Raw genomic sequence first — 24,976 nt, 5'->3', positions numbered from 1 at the left:
TCTTACAATGCTTACATTGTTTCTTTCAGTTCCTTAATGCATTTGAAGAGGCAATCAATTCTTCAGAACCAGTTCCAGGTGAAGAGCACAAAAAGCTTTACAGAGAATTCCTTCAGACTGTATCAAAAGTAAGAATACTATTGAAATCTAAAAGTGCATGTTGACTCCTTATCTATTTTGCTAATTGTTTTTTTATTTCTATTAAAAGTTTCCTCATGAGTCTTCTAGAATGAAAAAGGCCTGTAAAGAAATGATGGTTGTCTATCCTAACATGAGTTATCCCCTGGAAGTTCTTTGCTTACACTTCATTCAGTCAGGTAATTTGACAAACTTCTTAATTCTATATTAATTTTTATGAGTTTGTTCATTTTCCTATTCTTGTACTTGCCATTGTGGCAATTGATCTTCTCTTATCACATATCTTGAAAATCTTCAGCTCTGCTACATTATGCTGATCAAGAGATTGCAAGATGGAATTGAGTAAAAAAAAATCCTACATAACTTCCTTTGAAGATTTGAAAGGCTGAATTTAATTACAAAGGTTGATCTGGATTAGGGCATCTTAATCTCTTATATTAAAGAGACTGAGAAAGGTCCTGAAAGTAGTTTTGTATGTATGTCTTAGAAACTAGAATATTTTTGAAGGAAGAAGCCCAGGAAAAGGTAAATGGAAAATTATGTGGTATATTTTAAAATATACCAGATTTTAAAAAATGAAATAAAAATTCCTTTGTGTGTATTAGGTAACTTGACTGAGGAGGCCCTCGGTTGTTGTCAGAAACTTTTGGATATTGATTCAAGAAGTGGTCCAGCTCTGATCATTTTAGGGATTCAGTCTCTCCAAGAAAGAAATTACAATGGGGCTGAAAAAAAGCTTTCAGAAGGTAAGTGAAACAGAAGGAAAGTGGGTCAATAATCTATTCCAAAGGGATGCGATGGCTCAGTGGCTAAGACGCTCAGCTTATTGATCAGAAGGTCGGCAGTTCAGCGGTTCGAATCCCTAGAGCCACGTAACAGAGTGAGCTCCTGTTACTTGTCCCAGCTTCTGCCAACCTAGCAGTTCGAAAGCATGTAAAAAATGCAAGTAGAAAAATAGGGACCACTTTGGTGGGAAGGTAATTTAATTAAATTTAATATTTAAATTTATATACTGCCCTTCCCCCAAAGGACTCAGGGCAGTGAACTGCCAGAAGTAAAAAACATCAAAGGTAACAGCGCTCCATGCACCTTTGGCATTGAGTCATGCCGGCTACATGATCACAGAGACGTCTTCGGACAGCCCTGGCTCTTCAGCTTAGAAACAGAGATAAGCACCGCTCTTAGAGCTGGAAATGACTAGCAGACATGTGTAGGGGAACCTTTACCTTTACCTTAATCTATTCCAGTGATTGAAATGAAGTGGGGTCTCATCCTATTTATAAATATCCTATGTCTCTTAGGCAGATATAATGGAATTTGACCTAATCTTTCTGAACTGCACCTATGGTTGCCATGTTTCCCTTCCTTTCTTCCCTACAGTCCATTGAAATTGCTGCTAGAATGACAGCCTGATCATCATAAAATTATTTAATGGCCGATTTGCCCAACAGTATTGTATTGACTTTTTTGATATGTTAACAACAAATGCAAGATTATTTTGGGTACAGTGATTCTCTTGAGTAGGAATTGAGTATGGCAAGGACCATCTGTTATTATTTTTATGATATTTTAAATCAGACTTTCCTGCCAGGTTTGCAGCAATTCAACCAGTGTCCAGTAGGATGGTGTAACTTAGGAGAGGTGCAAATGAAAATGCATAAATACCAAGAAGCTGTTCATTCCTGTAATCAAGGTAATTGTCGACCAATATAAAATGTTATTTATAAAAATATAGACTGCTTTGTCACAAAACATTTCACAATGTGATTATTATAATAAAGTAGTGAAAAACATTGAAAGAAATAAAACCCAGTCAAAACATGAATTGCAGACTTTACCCTAATCTTTTGCTGTCAGGAGCAATTCTAATAAAGAAGTTTTCAAGTCAGTTTTGTCTGAAAAATAATTTCACAATGTCAACATTAATAACATAAAATACCTCATTGCCTATAATATTTCTTACAGTACTGGAGACTTACGTGTATTTATTTATGTACATGTGTGAATATTATTTCAGACTTTTTTCATTTTAAAAAATTGGTTTATTGAATTTTGTTACATTAAAGATCTTAGATATGAATATTTTTCTTGATTTTTTAAAATACGGTAAATATTTTACACAAATTATTTTTAAGTCACAAAATTATGGAGCCTTATCACTGGTGTCTTCCCAATTAGAAATATGAGATTATTTAACCTTTAAGCCTATATCTGATATTTGATCATGATATAGAAACTGAATTGTTTACCTGTTTACAGCTTTAAAGAGCCTGGAACAACTTAATGACCTAAGTTTCATTCAGCAACAAAAAAATATTGCCCAACATTTCAGAGCAAGAGCCTTCATTAAAATTCCAGGCGCTAACTATGCTGATGAAGCCATATCTTCCCTCAATCAGGTATGTAAACAGCTTAAAAATGGCTTTCATTAATAAAATCTGGTGTCAGTTTTAAAAAATATTAGGGGCCTCAATTATACTCTCCCAATTTATGGAACTATATTAGCTTGTTAGTCAATGATTAGATCTGGATTGTTCTTTGGTCTTAATTTTTATGGGAGAATAGAGGCACAAAGCAACCGATTTGTACCACTTTTAATTGTAATCTTATATTTTGTCAACATAGGACTGGACATTTTAAACAAACTGAATTATATGTTTCTAAATTAAAAATCCTCAATTCACATTAAAATTATGATTATATACTTCCTTCTGGCATGGTATTTAAAATGTTAGAAAACTCACGCAGGGCTGCAGTTGTAATCAGCATTTATTAGTTAGATTCCATAAGTATAGTCAATATAATTTTCCTTGCTACCTTTAGGAAATACAAGGGAATTTTACCTTCAAAAGAATTTGGTGCATGTTACCTGCAATGTAAATCTTTTATTCCCCCAAAGTAATTGCTGACTTCTTGGAATAGCCAGCCAGTCTCTAGATAATGAATCAGTCTCTGAACCTTAGCAAATTGCAATAACTTATAAGATTTACTTTATATTCCTTTTCATAAAAGTCATCTACCATAGATTGCTAGGATTACTGTATTTAATTATTAATTGATGGTCAGATTTTAAGGAGTTGTACAACTTTTTCTTCATGCTCAAGCTTCTTTCTTAAACTGCTATTTATTTGTTAAGCCATTTTAAGGCTAATATTATTATCAAGTCTTTCTATCAAAGGTATTTTAAGAGAGATGAATATGTACAAGTCCTAAAATAGGCTCCTGAACAGAATTTCTGGAAGATAGCCAGAATGCACTAACAGAATGCTAAAGGGTAGTGAAATGAGATACCTTTGACATATTATTTATTTATCTGATTCTGGATAGTATACAAGGATAAAAATATAAACTGTAAACTGTAACATAAAACTCATGGCATCCACAGCTAAAACAATAAACCCAGTCACAACAAAAAGCAAAGGATCAACAATAGCAAAGGTTGTCTAACCTCCTGGCCCAAATGTCTAAACCAGGGGTCTTCAAAGTATGGCCCGCGGGCCGGATATGGCTCGCCAAAGCCATTAATCCGCCCCGCACGGGATGAGGCTGCCCCACCCACATTGCCCCACCTACCTGCCAGCCCCCACCTGCCTTCTGGAGGCCGAAGCCAAAAATGGGACATGCAGAGGCCCCAGGAGGCCAAAAACAGGCCCATTTTTGGCCTCCCCAGCCTCCAGAGAGAAAAAGAGAGGGAGAGACACACACACAAACAGAAGTCCCTCACTCCCCCGTAAGGCAGCCACATCCCTTCCCTAACCTGCTTTCCACCCCCAAAGACCATAACAAATTAAAGTTTAATTTCTGTGTATTGTTTAATGGATTGTTAAATTGGCCACGCCCACCCAGTCACATGACCACCTAGCCACACTCACCCAGTCACATGACCACTTAGCTACGCTCACCTAGCAGCTCCCAACAGTCTGAGGGACTGTGAATTGTCCTCGTTTAAAAAGTTTGAGGACCCCTGGCCTAGACAAATAGGTAGGTTTTCAGCATCTCGAGAAAACCTAATCAGACAAGCTCTGATTCAGATTCAGCTGGATCTGTGGGGGAATGCCATTGTTCCCCATGATAAGCACTGCCATAGAGAAGGCATGACTCCGTGGTCCAACAAGATATGTTTTGATGGAAGGAACCATGATACATCTGGTGGGCTGAGCAAGGACAGTTGGAGATGGCAGGTCCCACAAATGGTATCCACATAATTAATGGATATGTGAATAGTTTTTTAAAAAAAGTAAATGGCAGGGATGCAGCATTTGATCAGAACTGACACTTGGTTGTAGAGGCTAGGAGACTTTAATGATTATAATATCCATTCATATGGTTTCCAGACCTCAGACCTACCATTGACAAGGGAAGAAATCTTTCCGTACTTGCTCATGGATAATTTTCTTCTGATGTGACTAAGTGTTAGGGTTTGGTTTACCCTTCCTTACTGCCCATCCCTGCTCCCAGTGCCAGGAAGTGATTATTTTTTTCTATGCATCCAGTAAATTAAATGATAAAACCTTTTTGCAGTTTGCTGAGAAGTTATGTAATCTCTGCTGAAAATAGTATTCTCAAATTGTATAATTTATTCATAGCGAAAAGCAGTGTACCGTAGTATTTTGGAAAGTGCCAGTGTTATTATGTAAGAGATTTGGTATTGACTCGGTTAGACTTGTAATTAATGCACCATTGGAAGAACTAAAAGAACAGATTAGAGCTAGATTGTCATGCTATGTGGTCATTAGGATTCAAAAATGACTCAATGGTAACATAATCTATCAATAAATATATAGCAATCTGTGATACGACTTTAGTTTTCTGAACTTTTTGAACTTCGACACTCTATTTCTGGTTTCTAGATCTTAGATAAAAATAATGATCCAAAGCTTATAGCTCTTAGAGGACAGGCCTACCTAAAGAAAGACCTTACTGATGAAGCTTCAAAGGTTAGTATGCTTCTCTTTTAGTAAGTCCGCTTTTTAGTTTAAATATGACATTGGTGTGTACAACACTGAGAATTTCACATTGTACTATATACAGATCGTGAAAGAGCTTCAATTGGCACGTCCAGACCTGGCAGAAGCCCATTTCCTTGAAGGATTGATATGTTATAGGCAAAAGGAGTATCATCAGGCAGAAATGAGGTACATTCATATTCATTCTTGGGGGCTATAGAAAAGGCACAATCTAAATATTTAAGTAATTATTTTTCTTAGCTTTCAGAGAGCTATAGCAAAAGAAGGTGAAATAGCTGAGTTCCATTTTTGGCTGGGCCTCACTTATTGGTTTATGAATGAGGAGACAAGAAAAGATAAATCAAAAGCCCTCACTCAGTTTCTGAAGGTAAAATATGAGATCACTTACTACTTCACACAATTAATAATTATTTCCCTTCCTCTAAATCTGTGGATATTGTCTGCAAGAGAAAGGAACTTAGATTAGTCAACAGAAGACTCAGAACATTGGTAAAGAAGCAAGAGGCCATTTCCTTTCTCTTTTTGGTCTCAGCATCAAAAGACATTGGGAATTTGAGATAAGGACATCTCTGGAAGGAGAGTACATGTAAGAATCCCAGGACTGATGCAAGTGGGATTTTTTTTTTTTTTTGTTAGTATATCTCGTCCAGATTTGAACCTGGTAAAGAGGGATAAATTATTTGTCAATTGTGTACTGTAAACAAATTTGGCTTTGGAGTAAAACTTTTGGTCTGAAGATGTAGAGTTTAAACAAAGGTGTTATAATGCCTATGCTTTTGGATGCAACCGCTTGATATATTTTTATTTCTGTTGTATACATCAAAACTGCTTTAGTGCGGATGCAAATAATGAATGGTAATATTCTGATATTTGTTTAATAGGCAGCAAAACTGGACAATTTCCTGGGAGATGCTTTCCATTATTTAGGTCAATATTACAGAGATGTAGCTGGAGATAAAAATAGAGCTCTTGGCTGCTATAAAAAGGCTTTTGAAAGAGATAAAACAGATGGTGTTACTGGAGCAGCAGTAGTGGACTTGAGCACTGAGCTTGGAGACTTGGTAGAGTATATGTCTAATTTGTACTTTCTAATGTATCAGTAATCAAAAGAGCTGTATGTAGTCTATATAAAAACAAGGTTTCAAAAATATTTAAGTGTCTTATGGTGGAGAATTACAAAATGTATCAATATAGAAATTTATTTTAGAGTTCTAGGTTATTTCTCCTCATCCCAAATATTTCCCACAAATTTAGGTTATTTCAGAATTCAGCTAGTCCTCAATTTACAACATTTCCTTTAGTGACTGTTCAGTTACAACGGCACTGAAAAAAGTGATCTAGGGCCGTTTTCCACAGTTAAAACCTTTGCAGCATCCCCATAATCGTGATTAAAATTCAGATGCTTGGCAATTGGTTCAAATTTATGACCTTTGCTGTGTCCCAAGGTCATGTGATCACTTTTCGTGACCTCCTAACAAGCAAAGACAATGGGGAAGCCAGATTCACTTAACAACCAAGTTATTAACTGCAGTAATTCACTTAAAACTGAGACAAGAAAAGTCATAAAATGGGGCCAAACTCACTTAACATATGTTTCACTGAACAACAGAAATTTTAGGCTCAATTATGATTATAAGTTGAGGACTACCTTGTATAGAGACATTGGGCACAACAATCAGAAATATCTAGGATACAAAGGAATACAGCAGGCACTTCCTACACTTCTGCTGTGTTTGTTCCTCTGTTTTTCAGATGCAGTAATTAGGCCCTGAGTAGGCTGTATCACACTTTCAATCATCCAGACTGATTTTGCTATCCCATTTGCTTCCTTTACTCCTTTACTCTAAATTTGCTCCTGCTCGGGATTTACGTACTATTTAATATACACTGTTCAAAAAGATAAAGGGAACACAAGCAGAAGACATCCGAGATCTGAATGAATGAAATAGCCTCATTAAATACTTTGTTCGTTACATACAGTAGTTTTGTGTTCCCTTTAGTTGTTTGAGCAGTGTATAAACTACTGTATGCAAAGAACAAAGTATTTAATAAGGCTATTTCATTCATTCAGATCTCTGATGTCTTCTGCTTGTGTTCCCTTTATTTTTTTGAGCAGTATATATTAATATAGCTTAGATAGTAGCTATGAACAATTTATAGAAAATCTGGCTATTTTTGGGAGAGGTTCTTTGTGTGAAATCTGACCTTTCCATTATGTTGCTGCTGTTAAATCAAACTTGAAAGAGACAATAAGATGTAGGGTTATTTTTCTTTTACCTGGCATTTTGTTATTTTTCAATCAATAGAGGGAGCTGTCTGGATGACTATTTTTACACATCATAATTTTGATAGCAATGGAAGACATAGTAATTCCACTTAGATATTATAACAATTTGACAAAAATTGGGAAAGCCAACTTTATTTTCTTAGCCAAATTGTGGTTGCTGTTGGCATATTCTCTGCAACATGGCATATGGGTTTGTAAGTATGAATACATAATAGGAATGAATGTAGCAATGAATTAATATGACCCATTGTTGGAAAATGCTAGCACTTTTGAATTTAGCAATATTTTTAGCATTAGTTTGAAAGTCAGCCTTTCTTCCTGTTTAGAGGAGTACAGGGTAGCTTCTAGATAGGCTGAAGCTGTGTGTGGTTCTCACAGGAAATCTCACAGGATTTGTTTTTAATTCTACAGTAGGAAATGTAAGAAATACTCTGAGAATGCTGGTCTTACTTTTGTTCTATTTTTCTCAATTATCTGCCCTATAACAAATCTTCCGTAATATTTTGCTTTTTTCTGTGTTAGGAAACTGCCCTCACCATCTTGACAGAGGTAACAGAACAAGCAAGTGCTGGGAGAGCAAAATGGGCCTGGCTTCGCCGAGGACTTTATTATCTAAAAGTGGGACAACATTCACAGGCAGTGGCAGAGTAAGAAAACTTACGAATTGCATTTCGTTATTTTATGCAGAAGGCAAACTTAGCTGGTAGTCTGATGATGTCTATACACATTTCTCTTAAAAAAAAAAAAAGCAAACCCTCTTTTTTTCTGGGAATGTTGTTATTTGGTGCTGGAATGTACCATATTTTTTGGAGTATAAGAAGCACCAGTGTATAAGAAGCACCTACCTTTTTTGGTGAGGAAAAGAAGAAAAAGAAATCTCCTTCTGCCTCTGCTCTCTTTGCCTCGTTGCAGCAAACAGCCTGCTTTACTTTCATTTTCGTTTTCAGCATAGCTTGATTAGCACAAGGGAAAAAAAAATCTGCTCCAGCAATTTACCTCCTTACAGCAAGCAACAGAGCCCTGCGCAAAACAGCTGAGAGCAAATCAGCTGAGAGTCGGGAGGCCGATCCAATCAACTTGTGCTAATTAGCCTGTGCTGAAGCTGAAAGGAGCTGTTTTTTCTTGCTGTTTGCTTGAAGGAGGTAACTGCAGCAAGGCAGAGGCCAAATGGTGGAGGCCAGTGGGTGGGCGGGGCTACATTTGATGTATAAGACACACCTAAATTTTCACCCCCTTTTAGGGACAAAAAAGGTGCATCTTATACTCCGAAAAATACGGTAATCATTAGAAATCTTTCCTTTTTTATAAAGCATTGCACTCCTTTGTCTTACACCAATGGAATGTTACAGAACAGTTCATCTAGGCTAGGGGTGTCAAACTCGTGTCGTCTCGTGACATATTGCAACTTTTTCCCTCTTCACTAAACCAGGCATGGGCGTGGCCAGTGCGTGATGCATCTGACCTGCGGGCCGCGAGTTTAACAGCCCTGATCTTGACACTGAGAAAATGCTTATCCTCTCCCAAAGAGTACTTCTAGATATTAGTAGTTGCTGTATTAAAATTTAGCATGGCATTGCAGAAGCAACCAAGTCATCCTGTAGTTTACCAACAGCAGCCTATTGCTATCTCTTTGGGAAATTGCATAATCTAAATCCCAGAGTGTTTATTAAGATAACCCTAACCTTGAAGTTTTTTTTTTAAAGTGGAAATTATTATTTTTATTTTATTCTATTATTTTTAATATATTTTATATATTCTTTTAATTATTATTAGATTTAAGTGTTTATAGTTCAGTATTGTCTGTTTGTTGTAAAGAAATTTATACTGACCAAATAACCTCATCATGATGCTGATTTTTTTTTTATTAAAAAAATGAACTGGTTAGCCAAAATAATTCTTGGTATTCTTGGTTAGTTTTTGCAGAGATAGGTTTTGGTGTTGCCTCAATAAATGGTCTATAAATAGTTTTTAAATATCATGTAGCATTACAAATGTGGGAATTTTTATTTGGTGTTCCATTTGCCTTTTTACAGAGTCTCAGTATGGACTATTGTAAATAAAACATTTTTTTAAAAAAATACTTGAATAGAAGTTTGTTTATAAACTCATTACTGGGTTTTCAATGTCTAGTTTGCAAGCAGCTCTGCGAGGAGATCCAAAGGACCCCAATTGTTGGGAAGCTCTAGGAGAGGCCTATCTGAGTCGAGGAGGCTACACAACAGCCCTGAAGTCATTCCGAAAGGCAAGAGAACTCAACCCCAAGTCTATATATAGTATTTATAAGGCTGCTGCAATTGAACAAATTCTTGGAAAATATAAAGAGGCCATTGCAGAATATCAACATATTTTGGAGAAATCAAAAGATTATGTCCCTGCGCTGAAAGGTAATTATATATTTTATGTGCAATATATTGTTTGTTTGTTTGTTTGTTTTATTAAATTTATATACCGCCCTACTCCCGAAGGACTCAGGGCAGTGAACAGGCACAAAATAAAATACATAGATACAAAAGTTAAAAGACATAATTAAAACCAGATTAAATAATTTAGCCCGAGACAATTAAAAATATTTATTGCTAAACTGGTATTTCAATATAATTTCCCACTCAATATATTTCACTGCCTCCATTCCTTTTCTCTAGCCATTTCTAAACTTAATAAAATATGTGACTTTTCAAAAATTGCAGGAATAGCTATTTGGTTCTTGAAACTTGATTGCCTTAATTATGCAAGGAACTGTTGAGTCACCTAAACATGGGAAATGAGTAAATTGCTAGTAAAATCCCTTCCTAAATGTTTCATTTAACTCTGACTCTCTAAAATAATAATTCCCTTTTTCTCGTTCTGCACTTCAAATGTCAAATTTTTAAAAGTTGAAGATATTTCCCCCTCAATTTCTTTTGTGCATTTAATTATTGATTGCCACATTTCTGTTCCTATGCGCCCCAAAATTTTATTTTAATTAATGGCCATATCAAATATTTTCCAGCATTTGATACCTTGTGCTTAATCTATGTTTGCTTGTAATATTATTACACCTTAACAATATTTTTTTAAAAAATAAAACAGGTTTGGGAGAGTGTTATCTCATGATGGCAAAGTCTGCTCTTGCTAACTATCTGGATGGGAAAGCTTTGGACTATATAGAACAATCACTTGAATTTTTGGCACGGTTAGTATTTTTATATAGTCATTCTTCACTGTTGACTTGAAAGATAGTCTCTTTTTCAGTAAATGGCACACAGCCTATCAACCCTAACTCCCTCAAATATAAATTACAACTCAGTTTTGCCTCAGTCAGAGGATCAGAAGACTACAATGTGGAAGGCACCAAACAGGTATTGCTGCTACTTTACTTAATTAGAGGTATTGTAAATAGAACTCAGTTACTTGCTTAGATCTTCCCTCTAACACAGGGCTGTCAAGCTCGCAGGCCGGATACATCAAGTGCCAGCCATGCCTACTCCCGGTTTAGCGAAGGGGGGAAAAGTTCTGATATATCACATGATGATGCGAGTTTGACACCCCTGCTTTAACAGAATAAAAACTCTGGATTCAAACTGATTTTTAATGAAATTAATTACTAGAAACTCATGGCCATTCTGAATCATGATCCACATTCTGATGAATATTCTTAATATTTAATTGACTAATCAATACATCATTGCATTGTAGAATTAATGAACATGACCATGGTTCTCTTGACTTTGACTTCTTATGATACAATATATACTTAGTCTCCAGATGACCACAGGTTGATCAGTAGATTATAGCTTTATGACCTTGTTTGCATTTTTTTTTCTTTCTTTCAGGGCAGCAAAATATCGTCCAGAAGTATCCTGCCTTTGGAAGTTGCTTGGAGATGCCTGTAATTGTGTATGTGTTATTTCATCATCCAAAGTCAATGTGAAAGTTTCAGGTTTCCTTTTTGGCCAGAACATAGAAAAATGTGTGCTCCAAAAAAGTGATCTGCTCAGTCTTGGTGGAAGGTAATGGACCTTATACAAACCTATAAGTGTGCATGTGTTTGAATGAGGGATTGCTTATTCTCCTCTGAACCTGTTCAGGCATTTCAATCAACAGGGGAGGCCCAATGAAGATTTCCAGAAGTTTGGTTATCTGTCATATAGGAAAGGACTTTCCAGATTATGGAATGCTTTCCCTTGGGCGTTGCTTTTGCCTTCCTGTCTCTTAATATTTAGGAAGTATCAAAAGCGCATCTTATTAAGTGCAAGGGTCCTCAAACTTTTTAAATGGGGCCAATTCATGGTCCCTCAGACTGTTGGGGGGTGGACCTGCTGGGGGGGTGTAGCTAGGTGGTCATGTGACTGGGTGGAGGTGGCCAATTTAGCAGTCCATTAAACAATACACATAAATGAAACTTTAATTTGCTCCTGGGGGTGGAAAGCAGGTTAGGGAAAGGATGTGGCTGCCTTGGAGGGAGGGGATGGTGTAAGGGACTTCTGTTTGTGTGTGTGTCTCTCTCCCTCCCTCCGTCTCTTTCTGGAGGCTGGGGAGGCCAAAAACAGTCCTGTTTTTGGTCTGGGCCTCAGCCTCCAGAAGGTAGGTGGGGGCCGGTGGGTAGGTGGGGCAATGTGGGTGGGGCAGCCTCGTGGTCCCGCACGGGCTGGATTAATGGCTTCAGCGGGCTGTACTTTGAGGACCCCTGATTAAGAAATTGTTAATTAACAATGAATTGTTTGTAGTAACTTCATTGATTTTATTATGCTTTTTAAATTTCTTTTAATTGTTATAAGCTCTTGGAATGTGTAAGTAAGCAGAACGGTGAATTATAAATTTAATAAATAAATTTGTTTCACACTGAAGAATGGAGCAAAAATTGTTATGCCAAATTGTTAAAACTCTTAAGGGTTAAGAATGAATGTGACCAATAACTAGTATAGCTATAATCAGGGACATTGGAGAGAAAAAAATAATCATGGAATACGAGAAAGTTAAGTGGTACACATCTAGTTGGAAAAGAAATACATGTTTAAACTGAATTGGTTACACTCTGATTTTATTAGAAATGAATGCATGATTTGAAATTCTTTAGTAGAAAAATGGCCCCTATTTCATTACACCAGTATTGCCACATGACTAATATCTATTCAGATTTCTCAATGTCAACTTGTTTGCTTTGAGCAGTGTTGCTATGGGATGGGAAAGTTTTGTAACAATCCTTAAAAACACCCTTAAGTATATAATTCCACTTCCATCAGTTTTGCTAATACAAGTAATTCTGTTCATTGGATGATCCATGTTTCTGCAGATGTTATGGTCGAGGACTGAAACTGATGTCTTCACCAAATACATGGTGTGATCTTGGAATAAATTATTATAACCAAGTGCAGCATCTTACAGCCACAGACAGTAACCAAAATGAAATCAGTGAACTGTTAGAGAAATCCATACAGGTAATTTCTCCAATACAATATTAGGCCTGTTGTTTTGTAGCATCTCCAAGCTATAAAGTACCATATTCCTTAGTATAGTATATAATATTTAATACAGTGTTGAATTACAATACTGATGTCTCGGTCTCTTACAGTGCCTGAAAAAAGCAGTGCGATTAGACAGTAAAAACCATCTCTACTGGAATGCTCTTGGTGTGGTAGCCTCTTGCAAAGGTAGGTTTTAATGTAAACCTTTTTTTTTCTTTTTTTCACAATTTAAAGTTTTACCTATCGTAGAGGGTGTTACAGATAAATCTGTATTTTTTTAGGTGTTGGAAACTATGCTCTTGCACAACATGCATTCATTAAATCTATTCAAGCTGATCAAATTGTAAGTACTCTTGATAGTTGCATCTATTTTAAGGAGACTACAAGCATCCTAAATTCATCTTTTAAAACCCCTTTTCTTTTGTTTAGAACGTTGTTGCCTGGACCAATCTGGGAGTTTTGTATTTAACAAGTGGAAAAATAGAGGTAAGTGCATGTGTTTATATAGATGCTTCTGAACATTCATGAAAACTATTACGTACAAGGAAGTGTGTGAGACATATAACCAGTAATGAAACAATGCAAAATGTTACACTCTCAATAACTTATTGCAGCACTTAAATATTAATACCCTGTTTCCCTGAAAATAAGACATCCCCTGATAATAAGCCCAATCGGGCTTTTGAGCGCATGGCAATAAGGCCAAGCGCTTATTTCAGGGTTCAAAAAAATATAAGACACTTATTTTTGGGGAAACACGGTATATACAATTTGGGTGCTGACCAATATTTATTTACATTTTTAATCTATCTTTCCTGTACAGTCTCAAGGCAGTTTACCTGGAGAGTTATTGTATCAAAATAATTTTGTGAGGTAGGTTAGGGTGAGAGAGAATGGCTGCCCATAAGAGAATGGTGACCCATGAGAATAAGGATAGACTTGAAACTGGATCTTCCTGGTATACGATGCCTGCACTATAATTTATATATAAATTGTCGGTGACAAACAGAATCATTGAGCATGTCTTGCTACAATTAGATCTCTTGCATGATCTAATTTTTCTTAGAGATGCTTCAGGAATGGCTGAGAGGCTTCAGCAACAAAAACAAAAGAGATGTATGTAACATTATATTTATAAATGTAGAATAGAAGAACATATGGGTAGTTCTCTCTTAACCTCTCTCTTAACTGGAATTTCTATCACTAAGCAAAGTTTTGATTGTTAGCAGAAACGTCACGTGACTGCATTGCTTAGTGATGGCAGTTCTGGTAATCCTGGTTGCAGTTGTTAGGCGAGATCCTCACACTTATCCTGTCCTGCACAATCTTCTGGCTCCGTATCATTGTCATCTCCTCAGGAAGGCCTGGCAAATTCCCTTCATGAGGGTTCGTTTTCATGAATGAGGCTCCATCGCCCTGCCACACTTGCCTCTACTTCAACAACCCCCATCCACCTATTTCTCCCATCTCTGCATTTTTTGACCGTCTTGCCACTACCTAACCTGCCCCCCCCCTCCAGCTGACATTTGCTTCCCTCTTTCTTTTGCTGCTCACCTGGAATCCAGGCTTTGGGCAAGAACATGGCCCAGGATGTGCATGGCAGGGTGGTGTAGCTTCATCTGCCAAAAGGGATCTTACCAAGTCTAGGCAGGGAGGAGGCAGTGATACAGAGCCAGCGGAGAAGGTAGTGAGGTGGTGCAGGAAGCAACTACCCTAGTGAAAGTGGCGGCTTTTGGCGTCTGTTAGTTATTGCTAACTAGTGCTGATCTGAAACTTTGCAATCCAGGTATGGAAGCCATGGACGTTTGGATGAAGTTTATGAGTAGAAAAACCATGCATATACAGTTTGGTTTAGTGGTTAAGTCAACAGGCTAGAAACTGAGAGACTGTGAGTTCAAATCCCATCTTAGCCATGAAAACCAGCTAGGTGACTTTGGGCCAGACATTCCCTTTCAGCCCAACCCACCTCATAGGGTTGTTTTTGTAGGGAAAATAGGAGAAGGGAGGTGTGTTGAATATGTTCGCCACTTTGAGTTATTTGTAAAAAAATAAGAAAGGGGAGTACAAAATTATTAAATAAACCAATAAATGTACAGTACTTTCCGTAGTCATTTCATATTTAATCCTTTTCACCCCATTTAATAATTCTGTGTTGATTTTATGTAATTCTTCCAGCAAGCGCATGAAGCTTTCAAAATAGCCCAGTCTCTGGAACCCTCCCATCTAATCTGTTGGATTGGACAGGTAGAGTCTAATCTCTAACCTCTTTCAAATGTATATTTATGTAGCAACATTATTAGGATTTAAACAGCACATGTTTAATACCATTCCTATTAGGAATCAAACTGCTGGTATAGCAAGTTACTTAAAGTATATAAGCCTTGGTTTATCCCTACATTTGACCTTGGTGGGTGGTAATTAGGAAAAGAGAGGGAGAGAAACACTGGTGTATCTTTAAATTTAATATAGATAGAACATTTTTCATTCAAATTCAAGACAGTTTATTTTCTAGAAGTGGTTGATTTTTACATGCTGCACTTCAGCAATGACTACGTTTAGTGGTATTTTCAGTATATGATAACGCATTTAAGGCCTATGGTTATTTTTTCAGACACTCTGGAAACATTTGTTAAGATTGGAGTTGTTATTCTGCAAACATAAATGAAACTAGCTAGATTCAAATAACATTTTGCTGTACCTAATTTTTAATTTCTTGTTAATCAACTTGTGGTAACGAATAAGCAGGCTAGAGGCGTGTATTGTCAAAGCAGATAGATTTGAGTTTTCAATTTTATCTTTTTCTCTTGGTAGGCCTTTGTTGCAGAAACTGTTGGCAGCTATGAAACAATGGATCTCTTCAGACACACCACTGAACTCAGCATGCATGTAAGTTGCTTTAATCAGACACATTACATGGCAGTTCTGAAGCAGAGCTGTAATTTCGATTCGGTCTCTCCCCTCAGTATATTTGCGATGTTAGCTAAATCAACCAGATGCCTAACTCCTGGGCATGTGCTTAAGTAACAATAAAACTGTTTCCTAATTGAGCAGTTGTTAATTCAAGTTCTTCTCCAACAGACGGAAGGTGCAAAAGGCTATGCCTACTGGGTGTGCTCAACCTTGCAAGATAAAACCAACAGAAATACTGAACTATATAAGTACAACATCCTTCAGATGAATGCTATTCCAACAGCACAAGTTGCTTTAACTAAATATACAGGTAACTTTTTTTAAAAAAAGATTTGTTTTAATCCCTCCTGTATTCTATACAACTCAAGGTGGATGGTGAACATAGAGTACTCATCCCTTCCTTCTATTTTTCCACAACAGCAACCCTGTGAGGTGAGTTGGGCTGAGAGAAAGAGACATGGGCCCAAAGTCAACCAGGTGGCTTTCATATCTAAAGTAGGATTAGAACTCAAGTTTCCTGGCTTCTAGGCCAGCCCTTTAGCTACTTCACCAAACTGGCTCTCTCCATCCTATATTTAAAATACTAGATTGTTTCAATTAGATTGGTCAAAGTCAAATTGGTCAAATCCAGTGATTGTTGTGAGATTTGGAACAGAAAAGAAAAAGCATGTTTGGGGCAACTTCCAATAAATTTCAAATTCATTGCTACTTCATGTAGAATCAATTTATAATTTATCCTTAGCCATGATAGTTTAGTAGAACCTCAGTGCACCTCTCCAGTATACATTTACATTCCAGAGACCAGAGAAGCAGAGAAGGACTGCTACATTTTTGGTGTGTCTTTAAATATCCCAGAGGCTTAGGCTGGCCACCATTGGAAACAAGGCAATGAACCAGCAGAGATGCTCCTACATTGTATAGCCTAAACCTAGAAAAGTGATACATCTTTTCTTTTCTCTTTCTTTCCATTTTCTCCCTTACTCCTTTTACAAATAAGCTAAAAGTAAAACCCAGGCTCGGAGATACAACATAATCTTCCCCAGTCTGGTACTCTCCAGAGCTATTGGGAAGCCTATTAGTACTGACTATGTAATCTCCAAATATCCTGTGATAGTAACTGTTCTATGGCATAGGATAATGTGTAAAGTAAGATTTAAATGTGCATTCTTGAAGTTAGTTGTATCTGAGATACCCATTATCATTTGTACATTAAACCACAGATGATGGAATAAGTATAGTTTAGCAGAAATATTTCCTTTTCAGTTCTGTAAATGGTTCTAGTAGCATGTTTTGGGAATCTAAATTTCAGATTGTTTTTGTACACTCCCCTATTTTCTTTTTTTATTTTGCACTTTCCCCTCCAGAAAGAATCCAGAATGATGCATGTGCTTTCACAATGCTTGGTTATTTGAATGAATACCTTCAGCTGAAAAAACAGGCAGCGGATACATATCAAAGGTAACCTTCTTAAATACACATTTTGAAGTATCAGTGGCAGCTTCAGTTCAATGTTTTCTCCAGTGAATACAACATAAAGTATATGCCAGAAATATTCATTGGTCTGACGCAGTAGCAATATAAAGCCATATGTCACTGAAAGATGTTTAGATGTTAGAAAATTCAGTTAAAGAATTGAAAGGCAACATAGATCATGTTCAGTTGCTTCTGTTTGGCAAAAATAATATTGTTAAGTTTAAATGTTTTTTCCCTGTTGTATTAAATTCTGTCTTGAAAGTTAAAAAAGCAATAAAAGTAGAAAAAGATTAAAATAACTACACTTGTTAGCTAAACTTCCTCATGTAACTTCTACTGTCCCAAGCATAAGCTTTTAAACACTTCAAAATGGCTCACATGTTTTTGTTAAGTCTTACAGAATGATTTTGTAAGGAAAGAAAAGAAAAGTAATAAGTTTTAAAAGTGTACAAAGAAATAGAAAAAAGAAAGGAAAAATTATAGAGAAGCAGCTTCTGGCCTTCTCACAGCAGTTTCAAATGCATTTATATTTTATCCTCTCTTAGGATTCCACAGAATTTCCTTCTTTTGTAGTCTACTCTTTCTAATTATCAAACCCATAAATCACAAGTTCATTTTTTAAAATTTTCAGCAAAAATGTCCATTAGGAGTTTCCAATCACTATAAATGTATTTATTGTCTTTTGCTATTCAAACAAATCAATTTTGCCATATTGCTAATTTCTGTCCTCTGCACCAGCCATTTGTCCGTCATGGGTATTTCAGAGTCTTCCCATTTTTGTGCATATAATCATCTAGCAGCAGTTACATATATAAGCAATCTTCCATAACTCTTTTCTAATTATCTACCCATTAGTCCCAACAAGAATAATTCTGGTTTCAATTGGCTATTAATTTTACAATGTAAAATGTACAATGTAAGCAACATATATTCTATATATTCTGTGTTCTATATTCTTAGCCTATTTTATCATGCTCTTTTACTTGTTATTTTTCCATTTCAAATTTGAACAAAAGTTTATATATGTTGGCAATTACATGCTCATCATTTGTACATACAGAAAGTCTACTTATAAACAGATCATGTTCTGAGAGACTAAATCTGTTTTGTTTGCAAATCCAACAAGCCTAAAGACAGTTCTTACCTTACATAAGTGGCAATAAAGGAAGTCAGGAGAAGGTGTGAAAGGGTTAGTTTTCGATGCACTACATAAGTGTGCAGAATGCTAGAAACTAACCCTTTTTAATCTTATCTCAGCTTCTGGGATCTTCTAGGTTGGAGTTTGTTTGTACATTAGTACCTTGGTACTCAATTGCTTTGAAACGCATCGATTTAGGTACTCAACACATTTTGACATGAATATTTTGTCTTGGTACTCATCGTTCATTTGGTACTCAATGCGCAAGCTAGAACTTGTCAATGTCTGCTGCTTTGTGATTCAATACATTATTCCTTATAGAAAAAAATTGTTTGATACTCATTGTTTTTGATACTCATTGCGCCTCTTGGAATCAATTAACAATGAGTACTGAGGTACCAGTTTATTGGCGAAAGTTGCAACTTGAAAGTTTGTGATATATGTTCAATTTCAGATTCTTTCTTCTGCTGTTCAATTCTAAATTTTTGTTATCTATCTTAAATCTTTCTCTTAACTATGCATATGGAAACAATTCAAAACTAAATCCCTCTGCAGTCAATTGATCTCTTAATTTTATTTTATATTCTCCATGCTCTTGTTATAACAACTCTCAATAAGCTAACCATCTTTCTTTGCCTGCTTTTCTTTTCAATAAAATGTATCTTGTACCAAGATACATAAAGGCATTTTTGGACACAATCTGGGATTACATTTATTCCATATTCTTAATATGGCACTTCTAATATAATAATTTTTAAAATCTACATTAGCTTTAATAATAGAAAGTCATGCCATCCAAACCTTAGGTCATACTTTTCTAGTTCTGCAATTTTATTTCTCTTTGTTAATCCTTTTGGTGAGAGATATATACCTAAAATTTAACAAATGCAATGATAAAGATAAAGCTCTAGATACAAAATCAGAAGTGTCTTTCTGTAATCAAAATATAGAACTTTTAATTTCTCAAGCATTTCATAAGAAAGCTACTGACACTGAAATATTTGGAAGTCTTATTTATGATCCTTTTTTCAGGTCAGTTCTATTGCTGACAAATTCTGAAGACAGAGAAAGATACAATATAGTGATGAGAAATTATGGAAGATCACTCTGGTAAGTTGCAAACTAAGTATATTATTATTCCTATCAAATTAAGACTCTCAGTTCTAGAAAGTATATAGTAAATAAAAACTATGTCTCTTAAAGTAGGGGTCCCCAACCCCCAGCCTGTGATTGGCACTGGTTCATGGCATGCCAGAAATGGGACTGCACAAACAAGCAAAGCCCCATCCGCGGGATGCAGGCAGCACATGAAACCATGACCCCTCCAGTCCATGGAAAAACCCCTTCCACGGTTGGGGACCAATGTCTTAAAGAACTATGGAAATCAATTTAGGATCTTCTAGTTATTCTTTTGCAAATCCAGAGCCTGCTGAAATCATGTCACAAAAAATTGGCAACAAATTATTATTATTATTATTTTTGGTGTAAATATGAAGTAAAAAAGAAACTCTTCATTTTATTAAAACTGAAAGAAAAAGAGCACCAAATTAGAAAAATAATATTTAAAATTATACCTACTCACTGGTTAATGATAATAGCACTTATGCTATATCCCTTGTAAATGTTGATGGCTCAAAGCACAAATCGCTTACTGTTAGCTCTTAGATAATCAGTTCCTGATTATGTAATGTATGTAATGGAGAAACAGTTAACATTCAAACACATTGAGATGTAAGGTTAAACTAAGTCTTACATTTTATCTTCGGATATGTTTATAGCCAAACAGTTCAATTCAAGTTTTATACAATTCACCACACTATTACACAAATTTTCACCATTCATGCTTGAGATTTATAGATCTAAAGTAATACCACTGCAAAATTGTTAAATTATCAAGCACTATTCACTAGGGGAATATTTCATCCCCAAATTTTGATTATTTTTTTTTTAGTTGAATTTATATGTGAGATTTATTTTTTTCTAATTGGACTAAGTCCTTTTTTTTTTTAAGTGCTCTTGGCCAGTGTGATGATGCCATCAAGGCTTATTTGGCAACTCATCTGATAGAATTTGATGATATTGTAGGAATTGCTCTGTCTTACTTCAAGAAAGGAAATTTCCAAGAAAGTCAGAAAGGTAAGTGTTTCCATTGTACAGTATCTCCTCTAGAGAATCTGTGTGAAAAAAATCACTGTTTAGATTTTGTGATGACAAAAAGTATTTTGTCATCATAAGTTTAAATGCTTTATAAAGTATTAAGATCGCAAGCATTTAATCCCCAGAAAAAATAGTCATAGATTGATTTCATCAAATCTTCCTCCAAAGTGCAGCTTAGTCACAAAATATTAACAATGTGAGTTACCTCTGAAACTTTGCCCAAATTAACTTTGTTTCCTAGGCCTGAGGTGCAGTTTGGTTCCATGCTTGTTTATTGTGCTAATATATATTTTTGAACTGGGGTCTATCAGCTCTAACAGGCCTTAATTTCTATCAGTGGCGATTCTTAATCTACCTGTTTCAAAATCAGAAACAATAATACAGGTAGCCTTTGATTTACAGCCATTCTTTTAGTGTCTGTTCATAATTACAATGGTACTAAAAATGGATTTACAACCCTTGCTTAAAGTTACAGCCATTGCAGAATCCTGCTGTTACATAATCAAAATTTGGGAGTTTAGTAGCTTGCCCCCACTTGTGTACACAGGAGTGTTGCGTGTGTGTGTGTGTATGTGTCATCCCCTCCTCCTGGGCAAGTATTTGATTAAGGTTGCTGCTTGCCATTGTTTTGAATTTCTCATTTTTATTCCTAGCTTATGAAAAAGCACTTGCCATTGCAGACTCTGAGCAAGATAAAGCATATATATTAACAGCCCTCGCAATAATAGAATACAAACAAAATCGAGTGGATGCTGCAAAGACCGTCTTATTTAAATGGTAAGGAGTAAGTACAGCCTTATTCCTCTAAACCTATTAAAGTACTTTAAAACCATCCTAATCCTTTTTAATAAGCTTACTGTAGAGAACTGTAGGCAAAATGGGATCCTTGCTGACGTGAAGGAATCCCAGGTCTGCAGAAGCGTCTTTCAAAAAAAGAAAGACAAAACAGGAAATGTCTCCCCTCAGGAATTGCACAGTACAGTCACAAAATGTACATTTATAGCTTGGCAGGAATTGAATGCACCTGGGGGCGGGTGGGGGGAGGGAAGTTTGGCAAGTTTTGAAGAAGAAAACTTCTTTTACAAGGGTTGCAATTACATTCCTGTTTCATGTGTTCTATTTAATAGCAGACTCACTGGTGGGTGAGTACCGAAAAACGTGAGAACACTCAGAATAAGATGCAGAGTTGGAAAATAGTTCTCAGTCATGCAGAGGTACAGACGTTTGTGAGTTTAGATAGGAAGGAAATCCCAAATTGGCCTGACATGGGGTATTTTAGCTTTCACATTCACAGAAAAGGTGGGGGGAGGATAGGGTCAAAATACTCTCTGCCTAACTTGAGTATAGCTGAGAATGAAATATGCATGAGTTGGTTACAGCACCTGCCTTTTCTTCCACAACTCCAGTGATGCACCAGCACTGTCAGATTTCTTTTCAAGGCTGATGGGAGCATGAATAAAATCAAGCTTTGGGCTGAGATTTATTGCACCAATTTGTTCGCTATTGCCGTCTTTTTCATGAGGTTAATTTGGATATATGATACTATTGCCTTAAAAAAAAAAAGAAAAAGAAAAACAACCTGGCATGTATTTGCGTTTGTAAATCATGAGAACAATTCATTCATTATCTCACTTTTCAATGAATGGTGATATTCCTTAATACAACAGTAGATTGCAAAGGCATTTCTCAACTATTGCCAAATTACAAACTACCTGTTAATATGACTTTACTGCCTCCAATTTTTATTAGTCAGACATTTATTAAACTTTTTTTTCCCCTTTGGGATGTTTTATAGCTTTTATAGTCAGGTATGTCAGATAGTGGTTTCTGAAAGAAACTGTTCCGTGGAAGAGAGTTCCCAGGGGAAATTATTTGACTATATATAAGAAGAACCTAAATTTGAATATTACTATCGTTAGTCCTGGATCATAAATGTCACTGGTGTAAACAGATTCATAGAATAATAATTGCCATACTCAGCAAAATAAGTCTGTACTCAGCATTGTTTCTTAGGACTAAAAATTCATCTAAATAGGAAAACCTGTTCTTATTGAGTCAGACCATTGATCAGAGAACTTCAGAAGGATCTTTGCCACCGGGTAGCCAATCTTTAAAGCCTGCTGAGTGTGGAGATGGGGACTGATTAAGCCCAAATGTAGGATCTTCTAAATGCAGAACAAGCTCCCCCCCCCCAAGCATTTGGCAATGCTTCATAAACATAAAGGTTTTCAGCTATAAGATAGCATTTTGAATTATAAATATTGTGCCGAGTAAGCAACAGACTCTTCATATTATACTTTTAAGGCGATGCTCCTTGGAGTAATAAATTTTCTGTGTTGCATTTACAGTTCTATATTACAGGAGCCTAATATGGAAAGCCTGCAGGCCTTGTGCAGTTTAGGGCTGATCAAGCAGGATGCAACACTTGCAACCGCAGCACTTAAAGAACTGTTAAAGCACACAGGGAAAAAAGACGATGTTTATAAGAGGTGCCTTCTTGCAACTGCTGTCTATGCATTACAAGGCAGACATCTGGCTGTTCAAAGACAAGTTTCTAAAGCTGTCCACAGGTATGTGAAATATAAAGCAAGCGACGTTACTTCTGCCTGTCACCCATTCCCCCAAAGGAAGGTGCTACGTTGAAATCCTCGTGAGTTTTACTTGCAAAAGCTGTCCTGGGGGTTTCACACATTGAACTGTGGTAATGTAGAGGTTTGCAGTTTGAGATATCTTCAGAATAAAAGCAGAAGTAATTAGAAGTAAAAATCCTATCAGCTAATATGAAGTATTTTTCACATTAATTCTATTATTTAAGGGAAACTATGAACATTCTCAATTTAGGTAAGGTAAGTCTGTTGACTTAAAATAGAAGTCAGGATGTTTGAACAAGACACTGCCTGCTGATATTCTCTGTTAAATGATTTATGTTAAATGTAATAACATTTGCAGGTATTTCTTAGGTTATGATGGCAACTGGAACTGGAATTTCCATCACTAAGCAATGTGGTTGTAAAGCATGAGATCGTGTAACTGCATCACTTAGCAATGGCAGTCCTGATTGCTATCGTAACTCCACTAAGTAAGGAACTCATGTGACAGCAAAGCAGGAAGAGGTGGAAGTATCAGGCAAGCAGGTTGGTGGGTGAAAGCTACAGGCGGGTATAGCAGGTGGGCACTATGGATTGTGGGTGGGTAGTACAAAGTGTGGATAAGCAAGCAAGTATTGTGAGTAGGTGGGGATGTTGCGGGTGGGCACTACAGAGTGCTAGTGAGTGGGTGTGGCAGTGATTATGACTCTTGCCAGCTTCCCCATTGACTTGAAAGCTGGTAGGGAAGGTTGCAGCAATTGGTGACCATGAGATCTTGGGATGCTGCAACTGTTCTAATTGCAAGCCAGTTTCCCATCACCTGAATCACAAACATGAAATAGTGACAATGCTTCAGTGGCTGCAATTTTTGTGAGTCCTTTCATCCAGTGCCATCATAACTTTGCATGGTCACTGAATAAGTGGGTATAACCTGAGAATTGCATGTAAATGAATTTAGAAGCAACTGATTTGTCATATCAATTATATTGAATTAAATTACTGATAATATAGGTACAAAACCTATATTGGGTTTCAGAATTGGGAGGCTCACCAGTATCTCACAGGTTTTTATAGCCAAACTAAACACCCAACTGGACATAGATTTTATGGCCTCATTGTGCTTCATTGATGGTAAAATATGAATGACTATCCATTTTCAGATTAACAAAGGTTACTTGCTCCACATTATTTTAACAAAATCTAGAATCTAGTTCAAACTGAACCATGGAGAGTTTAAAAATGCACTTCATCTAGCAATATTACTTTGAAATTTAAATCTATTTAACATGTTTATTGTTTTTTCAGTTGGTTCTAATTAATATATATTTTTACAAATTTCTTCAAAGATACTACTTTACCATATTGAAAGGACTATAAACATAAGTTGGAAGCTTCTGTATTAGAAACAGTTATACAGAAAGTATGTTTCATAATTTCAGTCTATGTTGATAGATTCTACTATATAGAGAATTGTGATTTTAACTCTGCCATGGTCTCTTACTTAAGCCACCCAGATAATCCTGCCCTGTGGTCCCTGCTGTCAAGACTGGTCCCTCGGTATGTGCCACAAAATGCCAAGGTAAATGTGCATAGAGAGTGCAGTACACACATGCTGAATTACAGATTTATTAAATGAGTACATGGCACTAAAAGGAGTTTTCAAAATGAGCATCAACATTATAGTTCAGTCATTTTGATAAGCAAATATCTTCAACATGTTCTACTTGCCAATTGTCATATTGGGTTTTTTTTTTATTATAAGTTTTTTATTTTTAAATATACTAGTATCTGGCACTGCTTTTACGCTCTCAAAATTTCACTTTGGCTGAAATGCATGTATGCTGATTCATGGAACTCTTTAGTAAACAGCAGAT

At 36.2% G+C, this 24,976-nt stretch overlaps 1 protein-coding gene across 2 annotated transcripts in view; it reads left to right on the top strand.

Moving 5' to 3' along the window:
* Positions 1–24,976, top strand: part of SKIC3 (SKI3 subunit of superkiller complex) — a 45,791-nt gene that overhangs the window by 8,781 nt on the left and 12,034 nt on the right. For both annotated transcript variants that reach the window (XM_034440697.2, XM_034440699.2), the window contains 26 exons: positions 30–128; positions 209–317; positions 744–884; positions 1,730–1,831; positions 2,398–2,537; positions 4,989–5,075; positions 5,170–5,273; positions 5,346–5,472; positions 5,987–6,166; positions 7,915–8,039; positions 9,523–9,776; positions 10,462–10,564; positions 11,205–11,381; positions 12,665–12,809; positions 12,944–13,022; positions 13,118–13,179; positions 13,266–13,322; positions 15,012–15,080; positions 15,648–15,722; positions 15,915–16,056; positions 17,111–17,204; positions 19,390–19,467; positions 20,369–20,493; positions 21,168–21,291; positions 22,863–23,084; positions 24,609–24,681. In XM_034440697.2, coding sequence (XP_034296588.2) covers positions 30–128; positions 209–317; positions 744–884; positions 1,730–1,831; positions 2,398–2,537; positions 4,989–5,075; positions 5,170–5,273; positions 5,346–5,472; positions 5,987–6,166; positions 7,915–8,039; positions 9,523–9,776; positions 10,462–10,564; positions 11,205–11,381; positions 12,665–12,809; positions 12,944–13,022; positions 13,118–13,179; positions 13,266–13,322; positions 15,012–15,080; positions 15,648–15,722; positions 15,915–16,056; positions 17,111–17,204; positions 19,390–19,467; positions 20,369–20,493; positions 21,168–21,291; positions 22,863–23,084; positions 24,609–24,681 — 3,093 coding nt within the window. The remainder of the gene's footprint in view (positions 1–29; positions 129–208; positions 318–743; positions 885–1,729; positions 1,832–2,397; positions 2,538–4,988; positions 5,076–5,169; positions 5,274–5,345; positions 5,473–5,986; positions 6,167–7,914; positions 8,040–9,522; positions 9,777–10,461; positions 10,565–11,204; positions 11,382–12,664; positions 12,810–12,943; positions 13,023–13,117; positions 13,180–13,265; positions 13,323–15,011; positions 15,081–15,647; positions 15,723–15,914; positions 16,057–17,110; positions 17,205–19,389; positions 19,468–20,368; positions 20,494–21,167; positions 21,292–22,862; positions 23,085–24,608; positions 24,682–24,976) is intronic.

The sequence above is a fragment of the Pantherophis guttatus genome, chromosome 2 (genome assembly GCF_059756535.1).
Source record: "Pantherophis guttatus breed Tessera chromosome 2, ASM5975653v1, whole genome shotgun sequence".
NCBI lineage: Eukaryota > Metazoa > Chordata > Lepidosauria > Squamata > Colubridae > Pantherophis > Pantherophis guttatus.
Note: the sequence above shows the minus strand (reverse complement) of the source record. Positions and strands in the feature narration are given on the sequence as shown.